This window comes from Oncorhynchus mykiss, chromosome 1 (assembly GCF_013265735.2).
Source record: "Oncorhynchus mykiss isolate Arlee chromosome 1, USDA_OmykA_1.1, whole genome shotgun sequence".
Taxonomy (NCBI): domain Eukaryota; kingdom Metazoa; phylum Chordata; class Actinopteri; order Salmoniformes; family Salmonidae; genus Oncorhynchus; species Oncorhynchus mykiss.
The window spans coordinates 25,175,793-25,196,281 of record NC_048565.1 but is presented as its reverse complement, the minus strand read 5'-3'; the positions used below and the strand labels follow the sequence as shown (position 1 = coordinate 25,196,281).

The window sequence follows — 20,489 nt, the reverse complement described above, 5'->3', positions numbered from 1 at the left end:
TCCAAAGATTTTCTATGGGGTTGAGATCTGGAGACTGGCTAGGCCACTCCAGGACCTTGAAATGCTTCTTACGAAGCCACTCCTTCGTTGCCCGGGCGGTGTGTTTGGGATCATTGTCATGCTGAAAGGCCCAGCCACGTTTCATCTTCAATGCCCTTGCTGATGGAAGGAGGTTTTCATTCCATTCATTCTTTCCTTTTCACGGATCAGTCGTCCTGGTCCCTTTGCAGAAAAACAGCCCCAAAGCATGATGTTTCCACCCCCATGCTTCACAGTAGGTATGGTGTTCTTTGGATGCAACTCAGCATTCTTTGTCCTCCAAACACGACAAGTTGAGTTTTTACCAAAAAGTTCTATTTTGGTTTCATCTGACCATATGACATTCTCCCGATCTTCTTCTGGATCATCCAAATGCTCTCTACCAAACTTCAGACCGGCCTGGACATGTACTGGCTTAAGCAGGGGGACACGTCTGGCACTGCAGGATTTGAGTTAAAACAGATGCCATTAATACAGGTAACAAGTGGAGGACAGAGGAGCCTATTAAAGAAGAAGTTACAGGTCTGTGAGAGCCAGAAATCTTGCTTGTTTGTAGGTGACCAAATATTTATTTCCACCATAATTTGCAAATAAATTCATAAAAAATCCTACAATGTGATTTTCTGGATTTCTTTTCTAATTTTGTCTGTCATAGTTGAAGTGTACCTATGATGAAAATTACAGGCCTCTCATCTTTTTAAGTGGGAGAACTTGCACAATTGGTGGCTGACTAAATACTTTTTTGCCCCACTGTATCCTAACTGGCCAGAGTGTAGTGTATGAGAGCAGACAGTGGAGGGGCCGCTGGTCTCGACAACCTCTGTTAAGGTGGCTCCCCAGGGCCAGTCTAACATCTCCTCTTTCTGGGCTTTTGTCCCTGATGCCCAGTAGTTCTTATCACCACTTTTGCTCCTCATACACCCTGCCCATTGCTCACTAAGAAAATGTATTCACTCACTAGTGTAAGTCGCTCTGGATAAGAGGTGGAGGTGCAGAGTCATAATTTTGTGTGACATACAGATATCATATTCTACAGGTCAAGAATACATGCTTCCATGTCCAATATCACAGTAACGGTTGTGGGCAGAGTCATTCCCGTGATGCTCCGCTCCCTCCGCCTGCCAGCTTTAAAACCAGGTCAGTCTGGATTGTTTACCAAGGCATTTTTACACCCCGGAACAGTACAGAGCGCTGAACACAGTAGGAGCAAATGGCCTCTCTTATCGGCAGCGCTGGGGGGGGCTTGTCATAACACACTGTCCCCCGGCCAGCGGCCTGGCTGCCGACTGCCTGACCACTGCCACGTGGCCCATGGCTATCCAGGACACACATCGATACACCAGCTCTATACAAACCTCTACATCTAGACCCCAATGTAAATACTACAACAACACCCATAACCTCAGCCCATCAATCAAATTATACAGTCTATAAATATCCATCATCAACTGCACAGTGGACACTAAAGAATCATTGGTCCCATTGTGCAATGTGTCCCTATTAATACCTATATATTTATATGGCTGCTACATAGGCAGGTACAGAGTAATTACAGTGTAGGTGCACATTGTCACACATAGTCCCTACATCACAAAGCAGCACCAGCAGTATTAGAATGGAAGGTGGGACACGGCTGTTATGTACTTGAGGAAAAGGCTCTTTGCTTTACGTTGCTGGGGTAAAAGTCCACCTACAGTACAGGATTGTATGTGCAAACCCCACACCAAAGACAAAACACAGCAGGGCATTTCCATGTAAAAGAACCAATGAGCACCAACTTGAAGTTCATAGAACCATTTGGGTGTCAAATGAAAGCTAAGAGTCTATGTTTTGTGGAAATGAAGGAAACCATTTTCCATCTTAAAAACTGGGCATAAGTAAAGGCTTTGATTTCTTGATAAGCAGATGAAAAACTTTGAAATCAAGGGTTTTTGTTTGGAATATATTTTTTTAAGTGAAAAAAATGAGTCAAAGCATAATTATGTTACCGTGGAATTGCCCAGTATCAATTACTGCAAAAGTAAATAGTTTGACAAATATTAGGCTATTGTAAGTAGGTGGCAAGTATTCCCTCTTTAACAAGGTCCTTGCTTTAGAGGTCAGAGGTGAAACCATTTACAACTGCTCCAGGGGACCAAGGAGCAGAGCATCATAATTCACACTACAGTCCCCAGAGTAAATAGCAGGAAGGTGTAATAACTCATCCACACACCAAACAGGCAGTGTTTCCTCTGTAACCCTGCCAACTTCCCCACACAGGCAGCCCATTCACCCACTAACACTGTTCAACATCATATCTATAGGCTATAACCTAACGACAAAATAAACCAATACACACAGGAATCCACCAACAAAATGAGCAAATACCCCAAAATATGATCTAATATTGGGCTGTATTGTACTGCACAGTACTCCACTGTGCTCTGCTATATATCCATAATTATGCATCTCTGTGTAGTACAGATCAGGGACTCATGATGTCATTCTGGAGATTGGGCCCCAGAGCTTAACAAAAGTTCACATCGAGCTAAAAGTAGAACAAAGAAGGAAAAACACACAAGAGAAAGCCACCAAGGCGCTGTGTGTGTATATATGGGCGTATGGGTTTATGAGTGTGTGTCAGTCTGAGACTCTGAGACATGTATTTTCATTATTATTACTGACTTGGGAAGATTGGATTCATCTTTCAATTGTAAAAATAAAAAAAAAACAGTCATATGGCCTATAGAGGTAAATGTAGTCATTAAATGTTCGCAAACTGAACAGACTATTTAAAAGCATCACAATTCTGGCGTAATCCGTCATCATCTAATATCTCGTAGTAAAATCAACAACTTTTAGCGTTATGCTGATGCTGGATTTTATTCCTTTTAGCGGCATAGACGTGCTCTTCATTTTTTGCCAAAAAAGCACTCAAGATAATCATCAACGAACACAACATTTCAATGATATCTTACATGGAATCTACACTGAGTAATACGTGGTATTAGTTTTAATTTAATTAATCAACTACAATGCTTGTTAGGGGAAAAAAACAGGGGGCGGGGAAAAGGGTGAGGTTGAAGAAGAGGGAGAGAAATGCATTCACACCTATCATCTAATTATACAACATTAATCACATTAACGGTGGAACTGATTGCCAGGGTCCAGGCCTTGCTGCTCCTCCGTGTGGCTTTGTTATTGCAGTGGAGTCTTAGCCTGCCTGCTCTGTGCTGATAACAACTCTAATCGCACTTGGCAATCTCTATCTGCACTGGAGATCGGGCCCCAGGGCTTATCAAAAGTTCACATCGAGCTAAAAGCAGAACAAAGAAGGAAAAACACACAAGAGAAAGCCACTAAGGCGCTGTGTGTGTATAAATGGGCGTATGGGTTTACGAGTGTGTGTATGAGACTGTGTGTGTGTGATCCATGTATTATTATAATGTTTTACTGGCCTGGGAAGATTGGATTCATCTTTCAATAGTACAACAAAATGTAATATGACCTATAGAGGTAAAAGTGTATGTAAGACCTCCATTCAAAATAGAACAGGGTTACATCCAAACTGTTTAATTTATTTTATATAAAATCTCAATTCAAAAACACCCTAGATGAATATATACACTTTCAGAGCAACTGCCATTGTCTAAAGAGATGAGGTCAATGTTAATTCAGAGATGTCTGAACCTACAGACGTGACTTTGTGGTTTCTATAGGCGGCCATGCATTATTCATGGTGACCTCTGAGCTTTATCAGTGATGTCATGAGGGCAGAGCTGCAGAGAATGCTGCTGTATCTGTGGATCTGACTGAACTTATCTATCAGTGATCAGCAGGCAGCCTTATCAGCCCTGCACATCTCAGAGAGGGCGAGCTGTCTGCTTTCAAACCTACAATCTATCATTTCTGTATTCCTGGATTTTTTCCACTATGCCTTATCAGGCCTGCTATCCTTATTTCTGGTCTTATCTGCTTCTCCCGTTTTTTTTATTTTTTATCAAAAGATACACCCAGCTAGTCCCAAACAACAACACAAACACGACAAAGATGAGAATGCAGCAGCCAAATGTAATTATAATGCAAGCTCAATCCCAATCGCCTCCATCTGTCTCACACTATCGGGGGAGCGATCACCGCCCTGCTTATCCTGTCTCCATCTCAACTGCCAAAATATAAGCCCTGAGATCCGGACCCAGTGCCCCATTCATATCTTTCCATCGAGGAGGAATGGATAATCAGTTTGAGAGATCTTCACCATCGGGAGAATTACGCACAAAAGACGTAGACAAATATCTACCCTGAGTTGAGGCTTCCATAATGCTGGACACATCTGTTTTTGGTCCAGCATTCCAAATGCCACCACCGCCCAGTAAGTGTGCTATAACCACAACACAGTAATGAATTAAAATATGGGCTAGTACAGAGAAGCAAGCTTGTGATGCTTATGGAACAATATGGTAGACGTCATCAAACTCCAAGTCCTTATCACTTCTCCTCCTACATTAAAATGTCTGCCAAGGCACAAGAGAATCATGGGACTTCTGTGTCACATCAAGAAGCCAGGAAGCATGATGGTGTAAGCACTGATAAAGACAAAGGCCATGACACCCCTGATATGCTTACAGCTTAGATTTATCCTCTCCAGTGTCTGGACTATATCCACAGTCAATGTGAGACTGATGGGTGATCAATTGGAAGACCACTATGGGAAAATATTAAGTAAAGGAAATAACTTTTTTATATTATTATTATTTACATTACTGCTAGCCAACAGAACAATCATCCTCTTCATTAATAACATAACATGTGAAGAGGATTTTTATTTTTCATAATAATAACATAATAACACTAGCCTACAAAAATGCTTCCATACTTAGTCAAATACTTTTTAAAACCTATATCTCTCATGTAGCCTTTTCAAGTGGCTGCTTTGAAGATGGCATGTTGCAGAGAGTCCATTTGGGAAGTTGGAGAGTCCATTTGGGTAGATAGCATGACCGCCCAATGGTGTGCCTTTTACTAGAAGCATCTTTATGGGCACTTTATGCATAACCTTATCATGTGATTTCTCTTTCGTTTTAAGAGTTACTTTCTGCTTTATTTTTTAGCAACCCTTTCAAACTCAACCTCCAAGATATTGCTACTGTGCTTATCGGACCAAGGCATCTCTTCTGCATGAATAACTGAAAGAGGGCCTGGCACCAGAGCAAAACGCAGTAGGCAGCCAGGGAGTGAGTGTATGTTTGAGAGAGACCTTTTAAATGAACGCCTATGCATTAAAGAGTTAAAAGGATAGATGAAAAAAGATCCAATTGTAACCCACTATCAGAATGCGAGATCAGCAAGCGCGCTATCTGACGCCCCATCTCTGGAAAGAGAACTGAAAAGCCGGGGGAAATGCAACGCCAGCCTCAGTGCAGCTTCAGACAGAAAACAAATAAAAAAAGATCCAATTTTAATCTTTATCTCGCTTGCGATCGGATCGCAGTTTATCTGCGTTCACATCGCCTTTTTCAGAGAACAGTGACGTTTCCACAACATAATTAAACAGGAAACCACTGTTACAGTTCAGTTGCCAATGGACAAAACGTTTTTAAAAGAGCAAGCAAATTCAACGTTTTATTAAGCCTAGGGGCCTATATTGCAACTAAATAAAGTCGGGTAGAGACTGCAAGTTAGGCTACATGGCCCTAACTAAGTAACCCAATGTTAAAACCCACTGTGACAAACTGCATAAACCATTTATTTTTGCCTAACCTACATATAAAACAATTATAGCTTTCACATGATGTTCACATTGCTACTTCAAAACAACATTTGATTGCACACTCACTGTGGACAGTGGAGCAGGATATCGCCGAAAACATTGCTTACACTGAGATGTACTTTACATCATATTTAAAATGATAGATTATTTTGAATACATGTGCTCTAGTAGGCCTACTAAGCATTTATAACAGTAGTATTTAAAACAGTAGCATTTATAACATGTGCTCGATATTAGGCTAGTTGACTAGCCTATATTTTAAATGTATTTGAGTCAGTATGCTATACATTGAAACTGTTGGCTACCCTACATCAAAGGCTAAAAAGAATGCACATTTCCATAACATTATTATAAACATAGTCGCATAGCCTAATCGCATTTTTATAATAGTTTGGCATGTCATTTGTAGAAATATTATTTTGGTCACTGCTAAATGTCACAAACCTATTCCACCTGTCAAAGTATATACAGTATGTTCGCAATGAACCACCTTTAATAAAGATCAATGTGAACTTATTATTTTCCTTACGTTTGATCTGCCGGGGTTTGCTCTGCTTTCTTCGGGACATGTCTTTCTCCTGCTCTTGGTCCGCTGAAGGTAAGTGATCTTCCTAGGAAGAACTAGCACTGAAACACTGATCGATCTCCAGCCGGAGATATCCGCATGACCTGCACTTTGATATTCTTTGACGCACGAGGACTACCTGTGGCCAAGTAAGCTTTAGTTACTTTTCAATATCTTCCCAGATGTGCGGTCTTCTCTTTTCCCTTCCTCCTCTTCCTTGTGAGGTCTTAACTGTCACCTACGGGATGCCAGTGACTGCAGTTGTATCGCTATAAGTATTCTATAAAATGTTGCCGCTATAGAGGTCAATGTAGCCTATAACTGTTTTCGTTTTCCCTTTGTTTTTCCCTAGTCCGCCCAACACTCGAGTACTGGCGGGCACTTTTCAATGGAGCGCGAGCGTTACATTAAACATTACAGCTGATATGCAGAGCCGACACGCCCCTCTAACGCCCCCTGCGTCTGACGTAGGGCTAACGTGTCCGTTATGGGTGGGTTTTTTCTGTGAATTGTAGGCCCCAAAATTCTTCAACCAACCTACTTTAATTGTATTAATTGATAACGTTTGTTTTGACTCGAAACTTTTCTAAAATGGTCGAAATTCAGCATAATACAGTATTGGTATGCTGTATTAGATCTGTATAATGTGCAAACTATAAGGTAGCCTGATAGTTCATCTTTTGGAATTAACCCACACTTACTTGACTCCTGAAAACGTCACGTTTAAAGATGACAGGCAGCTATGATATAATTAGAAAGACAAATTGATGAGAAAATTAAGACATGGAAATCTTGCATAAGGAAATCTTTGGTGCACGTAAATGCAATATCATAGGTAATGTGCAACATTTTTCATTTTATGCAATTCAATTCAAAGTCAATTCAAAGTTTTACCTGGAAAACCTAGAACATTGTTCAAGCTTCCTGCCATCGAGGACCTCTATTCCAGGTGGTGTCAGAGGACGGCCCTAAAAATGGTCAGACTCCAGCCCCCCTAGTCATAGACTGTTCTCTCGGCTACCGCACAGCAAGCGGTACCGGAGCGCCAAGTCTAGGTCCAAAAGACTTCTTAACAGCTTCTACCCCCAAGCCATAAGACTCCTGAACAGCTAATCCAATGGCTACCCAGACTATTTGCATTGACCCCCCCCCCCCCCCCCCCCCCAACTCTTTTACGCCTTTAACTCTACCTACATGTACATATTACCTCAATTACCTCGACTAACCGGTACCCCCACACATTAACTCTGTACCGGTACCCCCTGTATATAGCCTCACTACTGTTATTTTACTGCTGCTCTCTGATTTTTTACTTATCTATTCTTTACTTAACACTTCTTTTTATTAAAACTGCATTGTTGGTTAAGGGCTTGTAAGTAAGCATTTCACTGTAAGGTCTACAACTACACCTGTTGTATTCAGCGCATGTGACAAATACAATTTAATTTGATTAGATTTATGTTGTCATTAGAAAATATAGCTTCAAATAATGTATGTTGCTCTATCCTGGTATATCATTAATTGAGAACATATGTATCCGACTGTATACATCAAGTAGCCTACTATTTGTATAGGAAAATGTTATGGGATGCATTTGCTCCATTGTTTACATTTTTGTTGTTAGCTCACTCTTTTAGGGTATGCACAAACTGAGGAGTGTGGCTTTAAAATAGTCACATCACTATTTATACTACCAAAATGAAACCAAGTGATAGATTGTTGGTGTGCAATGTATATTCTCAATACTTAAAAAATAGTTTAAGCGTTTTTATTCAGTTTAACATTTTTTACAAATATTCCAGGAATTTGTAACAATATCAATCTTAAGTAGGCATCAACTGAGTACAAATCACAAGCAACCAAAACAATAGCACACAAGACAAATGTTTAAGTCAAATTCACTGCTGCCATCTAGTGACAGTGAAAATCTTGTGCAGTAGAAAAAGGCTGGTGTGTAACTGCACGGTAGCTGTTATGTTGTGTCCACATATGAGTTTGTCTTGATGATGTACAGAAATTGAGACTATACTGTCACATGTGATAATGTGATACACACAGATCATGCTCGTCTTTGAAGATCTTAGAACATCATTTGATACTTACTTCATAGATACACACAAGATCCCACGTTGACATTTGAATTTAAGACAGTCATGGGAAATTATACTTGCAAGACCGAGCAGTAACACTACACAATACATAGCTCTACTTGTGTAGTAATGCTGTTATTGTAACAACATTATCTGGTCATATCATGTGGTAATTACTATGTATTACTACATGTATTACTACATGTTACTACTTTAGAATGACATGAAAAAGCTGTTTGAGAGTGAGTGAATTATACTATGATACCTGTGTGTGTGCGTGTGTGTGTGTGCCTACCTATTTGTTTAGTACTTGTATGCATGTGCTTACATAGTGTGTTTAATACTTATAAGGATTCAAAGCTTTAAGAGGTATTCATTGTCCTTAGCAGGGTAAGGATTCAAAGATTTAAGAGGTGTTCATTGTCCTTAGCAGGGTAAGGATTCAAAGCTTTAAGAGGTGTTCATTGTCCTTAGCAGGGTAAGGATTCAAAGCTTTAAGAGGTATTCATTGTCCTTAGCAGGGTAAGGATTCAAAGCTTTAAGAGGTATTCATTGTCCTTAGCAGGGTAAGGATTCAAAGCTTTAAGAGGTATTCATTGTCCTTAGCAGGGTAAGGATTCAAAGATTTAAGAGGTGTTCATTGTCCTTAGCAGGGGGTGCCAGGTCTCTGTAAGTCCTCCCAGACTCGCAGCAGGTCACTCACATGGTCCATTTCAGTAGTGATGACACTAGAGTAGTAACAGCGATTATGAGTGTAGGGCATGGAAAGCTTGAAGAGGGAAGAGTTAGGTGGGTAACTGGCTGCAATCCCTAAATGGCTCAGACACATACCCAGGTAGGCATCCTCTAAAAATATGGCACGGACTTGTTTGGATGCTTCCACTATCTTCTCAGGAAGATCTATGGAAAAGACATAACCATTTCCCAAAAGGTAGGGAGGGAATTTGGTACCGGGGTAAACCTTATTGGGAATGTACCACTTTGAGGTGCGGTCTCTCACCACTTGTGTGTTTTGGCTGAACTTCCCAGTGATGTAGTTGTGCTTTGGTGTAGTTGGGTCTATCAGCATGTTGACCAGGTTGTGCACATTGAGGAACATGTCAGAGTCGATCTTCATGGCGAAGGAGGCGCCGGGGCAGCGAGAGGCCAGCCACTCCAGCATCACCATGGTCTTGATGGTCAGGTTGAAGTAGCTGTCCTGGAAGTCACTCTGCAGTATGTCATGGTACTGCTGGTTCTCAAGCAGCACCTCCTCCTGCATCCTCTCTGCCTCCACTCCACTGGGCAGGCCCAACAGGAAGAACAGACGCACAGCCCGTCCCAGAACCAGGCTCTCCTTACCCCAAGTCTTCCGGATATCCTCCCGGGCTACCAGATTACCAGGAGCTACTGGCACCATTAGAAGCAGGAAGGGGCTGCGGTCCTGGCACTCATGAGGCTCATCCAGGACAAACTTATATTTCTGTGGGTATGCTACATTGTATGGTGGAAAAAACTCCCCCTCATTTCCATTGATATAAGAGAGAGGAGTTAGATCCTGGCCTCCTAGCAGCCAGAGTGGGGTCTGGCTTATATGAAGAGTGAAGAGGGTGGTTACGTAGAAGATCACCAGGATCCCCACAGCCAGGAGAAGCACAAAACACCTCCGATGGAGAAACCTCATGCATTGACATGTTCCACTGTCTTCTGTTTTTTTACTGAAAGTAATGGGGAGATTTTAAAAGAGAGGAACAGGTCAAGGTGCTAAATTATTTTACTTTTATTGTTTAATTTATTTGAACAACATGATATAAAAAATAATCATATTAATAGAAGACCATGTTCAATATATCACTAAGTCCACTATAAATACATTACTTGTAAGACAGTCTTGTGAAGACTTTTAAGAACACAAAGCCAATGATATAAGTCAGAATGCATTTACCTGTTACCACTTGTTCCACTGATATTCAAGTGTTGAAGTTCCATGGATAACAGCTTTCTTTGAACTGGTCAGCCAGACACGGCCTGCCCTTCAAACTTGTTGTGATTTATACTGGTCATACAGTATGTTGCAGCAGTCTCTGACAAAATCCTAATCCAGACAGCATTACGTGTGATGTTATATATATAGTGGCACGGCAGCATGCATGAAGTGGCGCTGGGTATAGTTAAGAGCCTTATACTTAAATCATGGTGCCAATAAACTATACAACTAAAAATAGCACTATCTGGTCTCGTAACATTTCCAACAGAGAACACTAGAAAAAGACAGTCAAAGTCATTCAGGATTAGTACACTACCCCAAAGGATATTGAGCATTGCTATGAACACCAGCTGGTCAAAAAACTGACATAAGGTTATAAGGACAAAGCTGGCTTATACTGCAAATCTGCAGTGAGACACAGGTCAGTGCTTCACTAAAGGACAAAACCCAAGTAAAGAGGTGTATTATTGTCAAAAGAGTCAAAGAGAATTCGATACAATCTACTGTACTGTAACTTATTTGTCCCTTCATGTATCACTGGACATTATCACCTTGAAATACAGTTGCCAACTCTGACCAAGCTCACTCCAGCAAACATATGTTCTTATTTGTTTTTACATCCTTCTTTTAAAGCCCTTTTAAAGCCCTTGACAACTTAGGTATCCCTGAATAGCCTTACTAAGCGTGTTGTTCAAAGACCGTTGTTTTGTGAGTTGGGCTGTAGGCTGTTAGTGTCACGTTCGTTGGAATAATTATCGGACCAAGCTGCAGCGCGATATGATTTCCACATATTATTTATTAGAAACACACAATACATCAAAGAAAGAACGAAACAAACAACGAACCGTAACTAAGAGGTGTAACATACACTAACTCAAAACAATAACCCGTAAAACACAGGTCAAAAAAATGCTACTTAGATATGATCCCCAATTGGGAATCATACCAAACACAAACATAGACAAACTAAACTAGAACCCCACATAGAAAATAATAACTAGAAAACTCCAGGGTCACGCCCTGACCTACTCTAACATAGAAAATAAGGTCTCTCTATGGTCAGGATGTGACAGTACCCCCCAAAAGGGAGGGTTAGGGGGGTGTCTAGTGTCAGTGGCGGCTCTGGTGCGGGGCGAAGTACCCGCTCATCCTGCAGATCCGCCAGCATCGGGGGCGGCTCTGGTGCGGGCCGAAGAACCCGCTCATCCCGTGGATCCAGCCATGGACCCAGGCTGAACACTGTGCCTGGACTGGACCTTGGTATCAAGGAAGGCTCCTGCCATGGAACGGGAATGGACACCAGATCTGGAATGGACAACAGTGCAGAGGAAGGCTCCTGCCATGGAGCAGGACTGGACGCCGTATCTGGACTGAGCACCGGCGCAGGAGAAGGCTCCGGCCATGGAGCTGGACCGGTCACCGTGGCTGGACTGGGCATCGGCGCAGGGGAAGGCTCCCGCCTTGGAGCTGGACTGGGCGCCGTGCTTAGACTGGGCAACGGCGCAGGGGAAGGCTCCGGCCATGGAGCTGGAGATTCCGGACCGTTGACCGTCGCCGGAAGCCCTGGACTGGGGAGGCGCACTGGAGGCCTGATGCGTGGGGCCGGCACAGGTGGCACCGGACTGGTGACACGCACCTCAGGGAGAGTGCGAGGAGCAGGCACAGGACGCACCGGACTGGGAAGGCGCACTGGAGGCATAGTGCGTGGAGCCGGCACAGGTGGTGCCAGACTGGGGACACGCACTTCAGGGAGAGTGCAAGGAGCAGGCACAGGACCTACCTGACTGGGGACACGCACTTCAGGGAGAGTGCAAGGAGCAGGCACAGGACGTACCTGACTGGGAAGGCACACTTGAGGGAGGGTGCGAGGAGTGGGCACAGGACGTACTGGGCTGTGCCGGAATCAATTGTATCGGAACTTTAACACACTTCGCATGGCAAGAGCGAGGAGCAGGCATAGGACGTACCGGACTGGGGACACGCACTCTCCGTGCGAGGAGGAGACACATGACGTACCGGACTGGAGAGGTGCACTTGAGGCCAGAAGCGTGGAACCGGCACAGGTTGCACCAGACTGCTAACCGGATCCTCTGGTCGGATGTTGAACAGAACACACTTGTACAACATCTCTTTCATCTCTCACTCTCCCAACTTTGCCATTGCCTCCCTGACAGTCTCTGGCTCTTCCCTCTGCTCAGCCACCAGCTCCATGTGCCCCCCAAAAAACTTGGGGTTGTCCTTGGGCTTTCTGTAGCCGCGAACCCTGTCGTCGTCGCTGTCCTCCACAATCTCCTTCCGTCTGTTGCCAAGGAAGGGTTTCGCATCTACCCATCACTTCTTCCCATGTCCAGAAATCCTTCCCTCTTTGGGCACGCTGCTTGGTCCTGGTTTGATGGGATATTCTGTCACGTTCGTTGGAATAATTATCGGACCAAGCTGCAGCGCGATATGGTTTCCACATATTATTTATTAGAAACTCACAAAACAAAGAAAGAATGAAACAAACAACAAACCGTAACTAAGACGTGTAACATACACTAACTCAAACAACATCCCATAAAACACAGGTTGAAAAAAATGCTACTTAAATATGATCCCCAATTAGAGACAACGATAGCCAGCTGCCTCTAATTGGGAATCATACCAAACACCAACATAGGAAAACTAAACTAGAACCCCACATAGAAAATAATAGGTCACACCCTGACCTACTCTAACATAGAAATTAAGGGCTCTCTATGATCAGGACGTGACATTTAGGGCGAGGTCTGGTGAAACAGAAGTTAAATCAATGTGTGTGTGTACCCATTCAGGGGCAGGTACTTGGTGTAGGGAGTGGTATTTGCTTGAATGAAAACTGAGTGTCTGTCTGTCTTGCCAAAGACACAGCCATGTAAACAACACTTAGAGTGTACCATACTATAGTATTTTTAGGTGCTTAGCTGGGCACAATGGGTAAGAAATCCTTATTTCATTATTTTGTACTAAAGAAAAAAAATACAAAAAACTGGTACATTACATAACATGCATATTTTGATTACTTTAGCTACCAAGATTATTTATTTAATTTAACTAGACAATAATAATGGGGAAAGTACTACAGGAACATCATACGTTGCAGCATACATCCTGTACCGATGTTTTACTCCAACAGTTAGTTGGCTCCTTTAAATAGAGAAACTATGAAGAACGACATCATTATGTGCTCAGACTTTAATCAGGTTACATGATTAAGGCCCCTTGTGGTTAGTGTGCTTCCAGCAGCGACTGGACCAGTGGTCTCTCTGAAGAATAGGAAAGTTCAGGGCAAGTATATGATTGTGAAAGGCATAGAGCAGAGGGTGTAGCAGTATTTGAAGATACCCTATCCACCTGTGGGTCCTCTGCGACTGGCTGCCCAACAGCCTGCAGAGCCATGGGAACAGCACACACCAACCTTACATCTCAGATGGTTTAACCTTTGTACTTTAACCTTTGAAAATAAAGGACATTTGGTGAAACCAAATACATGGGTTAATGCCAACAGCTATACATGTATTTGATTATTAATAAACCTATATTTCAACTAGCAAACTATTTCTTTCAACAATCAATATTCTTTTCCTCTTTGGTTGAGATTCAGTGCTGAGACTAAACATACCTGGAATGACATGCACCTCCACCTCTTCTGATTGGCTGCCGCGACCACATTGCTCCCACCGCTATGCAATGCAAATGTGCATGAGCTGTTGAAAGCAATTTAGAAGCTGTCATTCAATTTTTTTTTAATCACACTGATCTGTCAAATTTGTTATTTGATTTCAAACAAATTGAATAGGTTGAACGAACCAAAGTGTAATTTTGGATCATTCCAATCAGAAAAAACACTTCAGATGAACAACAGTGCCGTACCACTTTTTACAGTGGATGTCAATGGATATTGTCACGGCTTTCTTCCTGGGAAGGTGAGGCGGCCCAAAACGCAGCGTGGTTGAAGTTCATGGTTCTTTAATAAGAGACACTTAACATGAACAACCGTGAAAACCGAAACAGTCCTAACTGGTGCATAAAACACAAAGACAGGAAACAATCACCCACAAAATACCCAAAGAATATGGCTGCCTAAATATGGTTCCCAATCAGAGACAACGATAAACACCTGCCTCTGATTGAGAACCAATCCAGGCAACCATAGACTTACCTAGACACCTAAAAGAACACAACCCCAGAAATCTACAAAAACCCCTAGACAAGACAAAACACATAAATCACCCATGTCACACCCTGGCCTAACCAAAATAATAAAGAAAACAAGGATAACTAAGGCCAGGGCGTGACAGATATGGAGTGCTAACCAATATGGCATTGACCAAAACACCTCTCGGTCTCTCTCACTCTCTTTTTTTCGTTTTAGGTGTATTCCGGATCCAGTTATTTCTCAACACATAGTAAATGTAATGGCCATTGAATACGACCTGACAGACGTGTCAGTGGAGTCTTTATCTTAATGTATACACACCTAAAGAGGCAGCAACAGGTGAAAAACTACCTGTAAGTTAGACATGAAAAGTTGTATTAACATGTTACTTACAGTACCAGTCAAAAGTTTGGACACACCTACTCATTCAAGGGTTTTTCTTTATTTTTACTATTTTCTACATTGTAGAATAATGTTGAAAACATCAAAACTATGAAAGAACACATATGGAATCATGTAGTAACCAAAAAAGTGTTAAGAAAATATATTTTATATTTGGGATTCTTCAAAGTAGCCACCCTTTGCCTTGATGACAGCTTTGTACATGCATGGCATTCTCTTAACCAGCTTCATGGGGTAGTCACCTGGAAAGCATCTGAATTTAACAGGTGTGCCTTGTTAAAAGTTCATTTGTGGAATTTCTTTCCTTCTTAATGCGTTTGAGCCTTTTGGTTGTGTTGTGACAAGGTAGGGGTGGTATATGGAAGATAGCCCTATTTGGTATTATGACAAGAACAGCTTAAATAAGCAAAGAGAAATGACAGTTCATCATTACTTTAAGTCATGAAGGTCAGTCAATGCAGAAAATGTCAAGAACTTTGACATTTTCTTCAACTGCAGTTTCACTTGAGCGAGCCCGTGCCAAGCCAGAGCCCGGACTTGAACCAATCAAACATCTCTGGAGAGACCTGAAAATAACTGTGCAGTGACGCTCCCCATCAAATCTGAGAGTTTGAGAGGATCTGCAAAGAATGGGAGAAACTCCCCAAATACTGGTGTGCCAAGCTTGTAGCTTCATACCCAAGAAGACTTGATTCTGTAATCGCTGCCAAAGATGCTTCAACAAAGTATTGAGTAAAGGGTCTGAATACTTATGTAAATGTGATATTTCTGTTTTTTATTATTTATACATTTGCAAAAATGTCTAAACTTGTTTTTGCTTTTTCATTATGGGGTATTGTGTGTAGATTGACGAGGAGAAAAAAACAATTTAATCAATTTTAGAATAAGCTGTAACAAAATGTGGAAAAAGTGAAGCAGTCTGAATACTTTCCGAATGCACTGTATCTCATGGATTTCTTTGCATATCTGTTGAAAGCACTGGAGATGAGCATGCACCAGGCAACTGGGGTTTTCTAGAACACTGCAACTCTGAAGTGGGTCCAGGAGAACATTGAGAGCTTTGGTGGGGACCCAGAGTCAGTCAGCATCGCAGGGGAATTTTCAGGAGGCATCAGGGCCTCCATATTGTTAAAAAGAGGCACCTTGCAAACTTGTTTTGGCACCTTGCAACACCCATCATTATGACCATGTATGCATGTAACCACTCACTCACACAACTGATTACTGATACTATTGTTAATTGTAAATAGTTTACTTTATTTAATAAATATATTATCTCCACGTTGTCTCCTTTGATACGGGCTACGAGCTGGTTTGTGACACTACAAAAGAGCCTCTGGTCCAAGCTAAGGTATTGTACCTGTCTCACAAATCATCCAACATGAATTCAAATCACATTTGAATCCGTTCAAACTGGTAACTGGTTTATCAATCAATCATATAAAAGTTTGGAATGCTATGTGATGTTTGAACAACTGGCCAGGTGATGTCTAGGTGATGATAATGATGTCTAACCTGGCAGTGTTTCTACACTACTAATGAGTAGCTTGTCAAGTTTATTAGAAGTGAAGAGGATTTGGTGAATGCCATGAAAAAGGTCAACTAGCTATTACCAGTTGAGACATACGGAAGATATGTTGCATGTGCATTTCTTCCTATGATGGTTCAAATGATTAATTTCCTGTGGTTGAAATTGTTAGACCTCAGACGAAAGCCTCTATAGTACCATACAGTAGCATCTCCCTTAGATATTACTGTAAAGTTATAACAATAACAGCCACAAGAGGTCAGGTTAGGCCTGTTTTCAACCATTGAGCCGGTTGCATTTTAGATGTGAATCTGGTCCAGAAGGTTCCTGTGCTCCTTGGAATAACTAACCATGAGTTTGGATTGATCCTCCCAATGGCAAGGTCAGTTTTTCTTGATTAAAAACATTTCTGCTCAATATACAGTGGGGAGAACAAGTATTTGATACACAGCCGATTTTGCAGGTTTTCCTACTTACAAAGCATGTAGAGGTCTGTCATTTTTATCATAGGTACACTTCAACTGTGAGAGACGGAATCTAAAACAAAAATCCAGAAAATCACATTGTATGATTTTTAAGTAATTAATTAGCATTTTATTGCATGACATAAGTATTTGATCACCTACCAACCAGTAAGAATTCCGGCTCTCACAGACCTGTTAGTTTTTCTTTAAGAACCCACCTGTTCTCCACTAATTACCTGTATTAACTGCACCTGTTTGAACTTGTTACCTGTATAAAAGACACCTGTCCACACACTCAATCAAACAGACTACAACCACTCCACAATGGCCAAGACCAGAGAGCTGTGTAAGGACATCAGGGATAAAATTGTAGACCTGCACAAGGCTGGGATGGGCTACAGGACAATAGGCAAGCAGCTTGGTGAGAAGGCAACAACTGTTGGCGCAATTATTAGAAAATGGAAGAGGTTTAAGATGATGGTCAATCACCCTCGGTCTGGGGCTCCATGCAAGATCTCACCACACGCAAGGTCCCCCTGCTCAAGCCAGCGCATGTCCAGGCCCGTCTGAAGTTTGCAAATGATCATCTGGATGATCCAGAGGAGGAATAGGAGACGGTCATGTGGTCTGTCATGACGTTGGCCTGGGGGTAGGTTTATGAAAGTCATAAATACCTCTTCCCCCCTTTTTCCTCTCTCTACCCTACTGATGTTACATTTGCAAACCCCTTAGTTAACATAGAGATTCTGGGAACATCAGAAGGTGGGGGGAAATTAACTATATTCTGGTAATCCGACCAATTGAACATATACGGTGGTACTTAATGTATATACAGTATGTCAGTTTGGTTGTCATCTGAGACATTCTCATCAATGATAAGATGACATAAACTCTACAGTGGAAAGTCTACACATCAGAGTTATCGGATTCACATGGAATTGTTGTTCAATTTAAATGTTTGAATATGAAATTATTCGTGATGGGATGAAATTAAATGTGATTTTAGCTTCTAAAATGTGAGAATTGTGTTTTCATTAGGTTAGGGCTCTGCTCAATCAGTGACCCGCCCCTGTGAAGAGACATGGGTTATACAACTTTTCAGACACACCCTTCTCACCTTCCTATATAAAGCCTTGACGACAATGTAACCTCCTGTTCCGAGGATGTGAGGACGACGGTCCGATATCAGAATGGTTTAGATAATAACTACAGAACGAAGCCAACATCAGCGTGAGCTTTGGTTGCGAATGGTATGAACTTTAAACTCTTATTCACTATAGAAGTGATACCTCCTAGACATTGAGTGAGCAACAGCAGCTGCAAATGAGGAAGGAACAGACAGAGGAAGGAACAGACAGAGTATCCCGTCTATCACACAACAACGTTACTACAACGTTTGGCAACACGGCCTTCCATCTACCACCAACCTACTGAAGCACAGCTCAGAGTAAATATTTATTGCATTTTCCTTTTCCAAATGGGCCGTAATTTAGAATGCATAAGATACTGTATTTACGATAGCACAGCTTCTTTCTTTGTTACTCAGTCTTCCCGCTCTTTCACTCAAACCCAGCCCCTTTTCTTTTGTGTAACAAGCTGTCATATCTGTTCCGCCCGCTAGGGACGTTTTCCTTTATGACGTAATTTGTAATCAAGTTATGATTAATTATGTGTATGTGTAATTCTGTGTGATTAGTTAGGTATTTAGTAAATAAATAATTAAACACAATTTTGTATTGCTGATTCAACTTGTTAGCCAGGGTTCGTGAAGATAACCAAGAATTTACAACTTTCAGATGAGACTGAATTAAGGTGACAATTAATATTGATGTAAAATATTACTAGGTCTTTAAGAGTTTATTCGGAAGATAATAATATTAATTACGGAGAAATTATTTCATAGAATAGCATGTCATATCACTTAATCCGGCATAGCCAAAGACACGACAGGTCTGATGAGCCAAAAATAGAGCTTTTCGGTCTAAACTCCACTCGCTGTGTTTGGAGGAAGAAGAAGGATGAGTACAACCCCAAGAACACCATCCCAACCATGAAGCATGGAGGTGGAAACAATTCTTTGTGGATGCTTTTCTGCAAAGGAGACAGGACGACTGCTCCGTATTGAGGGGAGGATGGATGGGGCCATGTATCGCGAGATCTTGGCCAACAACCTCCTTCCCTCAGTAAGAGCGTTGAAGATGGGTCGTGGCTGGGTCTTCCAGCATGACAATGACCCGAAACACACAGCCATGGCAACTAAGCAGCATCTCAAGGTCCTGGAGTGGCCTAGCCAGTCTCCAGACCTGAACCCAATAGAAAATCTTTGTAGGGAGCTGAAAGTCCGTATTGCCCAGCGACAGACCCGAAACCTGAAGGATCTGGAGAAGGTCTGTATGGAGGAGTGGGACAAAATCCCTGCTGCAGTGTGTGCAAACCTGGTCAAGAACTACAGGAAACGTATGATCTCTGTAATTGCAAACAAAGGTTTCTGTACCAAATATTAAGTTATGCTTTTCTGATGTATAAAATACTTATGTCATGCAATAAAATGCTAATTAATTACTTAAAAATCATACAATGTGATTTTCTGGATTTTTGTTTTAGATTCCGTCTCTCACAGTTGAAGTGTACCTATGATAAAATATTACAGACCTCTACATGCTTTGTAAGAAGGAAATCCTGCAAAATCGGCAGTGTATCAAATACTTGTTCTCCCCACTGTATCTCTACATATGTATTCAAGTTTAAGTGGTTACTGAAATAAAAAGGGTTTTGATAATAATTACTTTTCTGTCTTTTCTAATTTAGGAAGGTGAAGGTGTGTCATGTGTTGGATTTGATACAGTAAGTTCTCCTATATTTTGGAACAGTCCTTAGGGCTTTCATAGGCAGTCAGAGAGGTCAATAATGAAACATTTCCTATCCTGCTGTGGTGAGTTCTTTTCACCTATCTTGTGCTACTCCTCCTTATGTTCCCTCACCTGTTCCTGAAGCAGTGTTTATGTACCAGTTCTGTTATTGTATCATGATAAGATTATTATCATCATAGTAACTTAATTTAATTATTTATATTATTAACCTCAGAAAAAAAGTTGATCTCCACAAGTCTGTATCATCCTTTGGAGCAATTTCCAAATGCCTGAAGGTACCACGTTCGTCTATACAAACAATAGTGCGCAAGTATAAACCCCATGGAACCATGCAGGTATCATACCGCTCAGGAAGGAGACGTGTTCTGTCTCCTAGAGATGAACGTACTTTGGTGCAAATCAATCCCAAAACAACAGCAAAGGACCTTGTGAAGATGCTGGAGGAAACAGGTACAAAAGTATCTATATCCACAGTAAAACGAGTCCTATATCGACATAACCTGAAAGGCCGCTCAGCAAGGAAGAAGCCACTGTTCCAAAACCGTGATTAAAAAAAGCCAGACTACGGTTTGCAACTGCACATGGGGACAAAGATGGTACTTTTTGGAGAAATGTCCTCTGGTCTGATGAAACAAAAAT

The 20,489-nt window shown here is 41.7% G+C and overlaps 2 protein-coding genes and 1 long non-coding RNA gene across 6 annotated transcripts in view; all 3 read right to left on the bottom strand.

The window, feature by feature from the left end:
- LOC110519941 (zinc finger protein ZFPM1) overlaps positions 1–6,773 on the bottom strand; it is a 98,980-nt gene extending 92,207 nt beyond the window's left edge. For 2 of the 3 annotated variants that reach the window (XM_021596832.2, XM_021596842.2), the window contains exon 1: positions 6,318–6,772. In XM_021596832.2, coding sequence (XP_021452507.1) covers positions 6,318–6,357 — 40 coding nt within the window. In that variant the 5' untranslated portion in view covers positions 6,358–6,772. Of the gene's footprint in view, positions 1–6,317 lie in introns of all 3 variants that reach the window. The other variant, XM_021596853.2, reaches the window with a different exon arrangement.
- Positions 6,774–8,134: 1,361 nt separating this feature from the next.
- Positions 8,135–10,133, bottom strand: LOC110520087 (beta-1,3-galactosyltransferase 2-like). The gene has a single exon (XM_021597165.2). The coding sequence runs from the start codon at positions 10,104–10,106 to the stop codon at positions 9,090–9,092; it is 1,017 nt and encodes a 338-aa protein (XP_021452840.2). The 5' UTR covers positions 10,107–10,133; the 3' UTR covers positions 8,135–9,089.
- A 2,120-nt stretch (positions 10,134–12,253) lies between these two features.
- LOC110520053 lies at positions 12,254–14,445 on the bottom strand. Of its 2 annotated transcripts, none has more exons than XR_005040503.1 (3): positions 14,238–14,445; positions 14,050–14,134; positions 12,254–13,881 (listed from the first exon to the last, which is right to left on the bottom strand). It is a non-coding gene; the product is annotated as an uncharacterized LOC110520053 (long non-coding RNA). The 2 variants fall into 2 exon arrangements; XR_002472933.2 differs by having other exon boundaries at positions 14,301–14,445.
- Between the last annotated feature and the right edge of the window lie 6,044 nt (positions 14,446–20,489).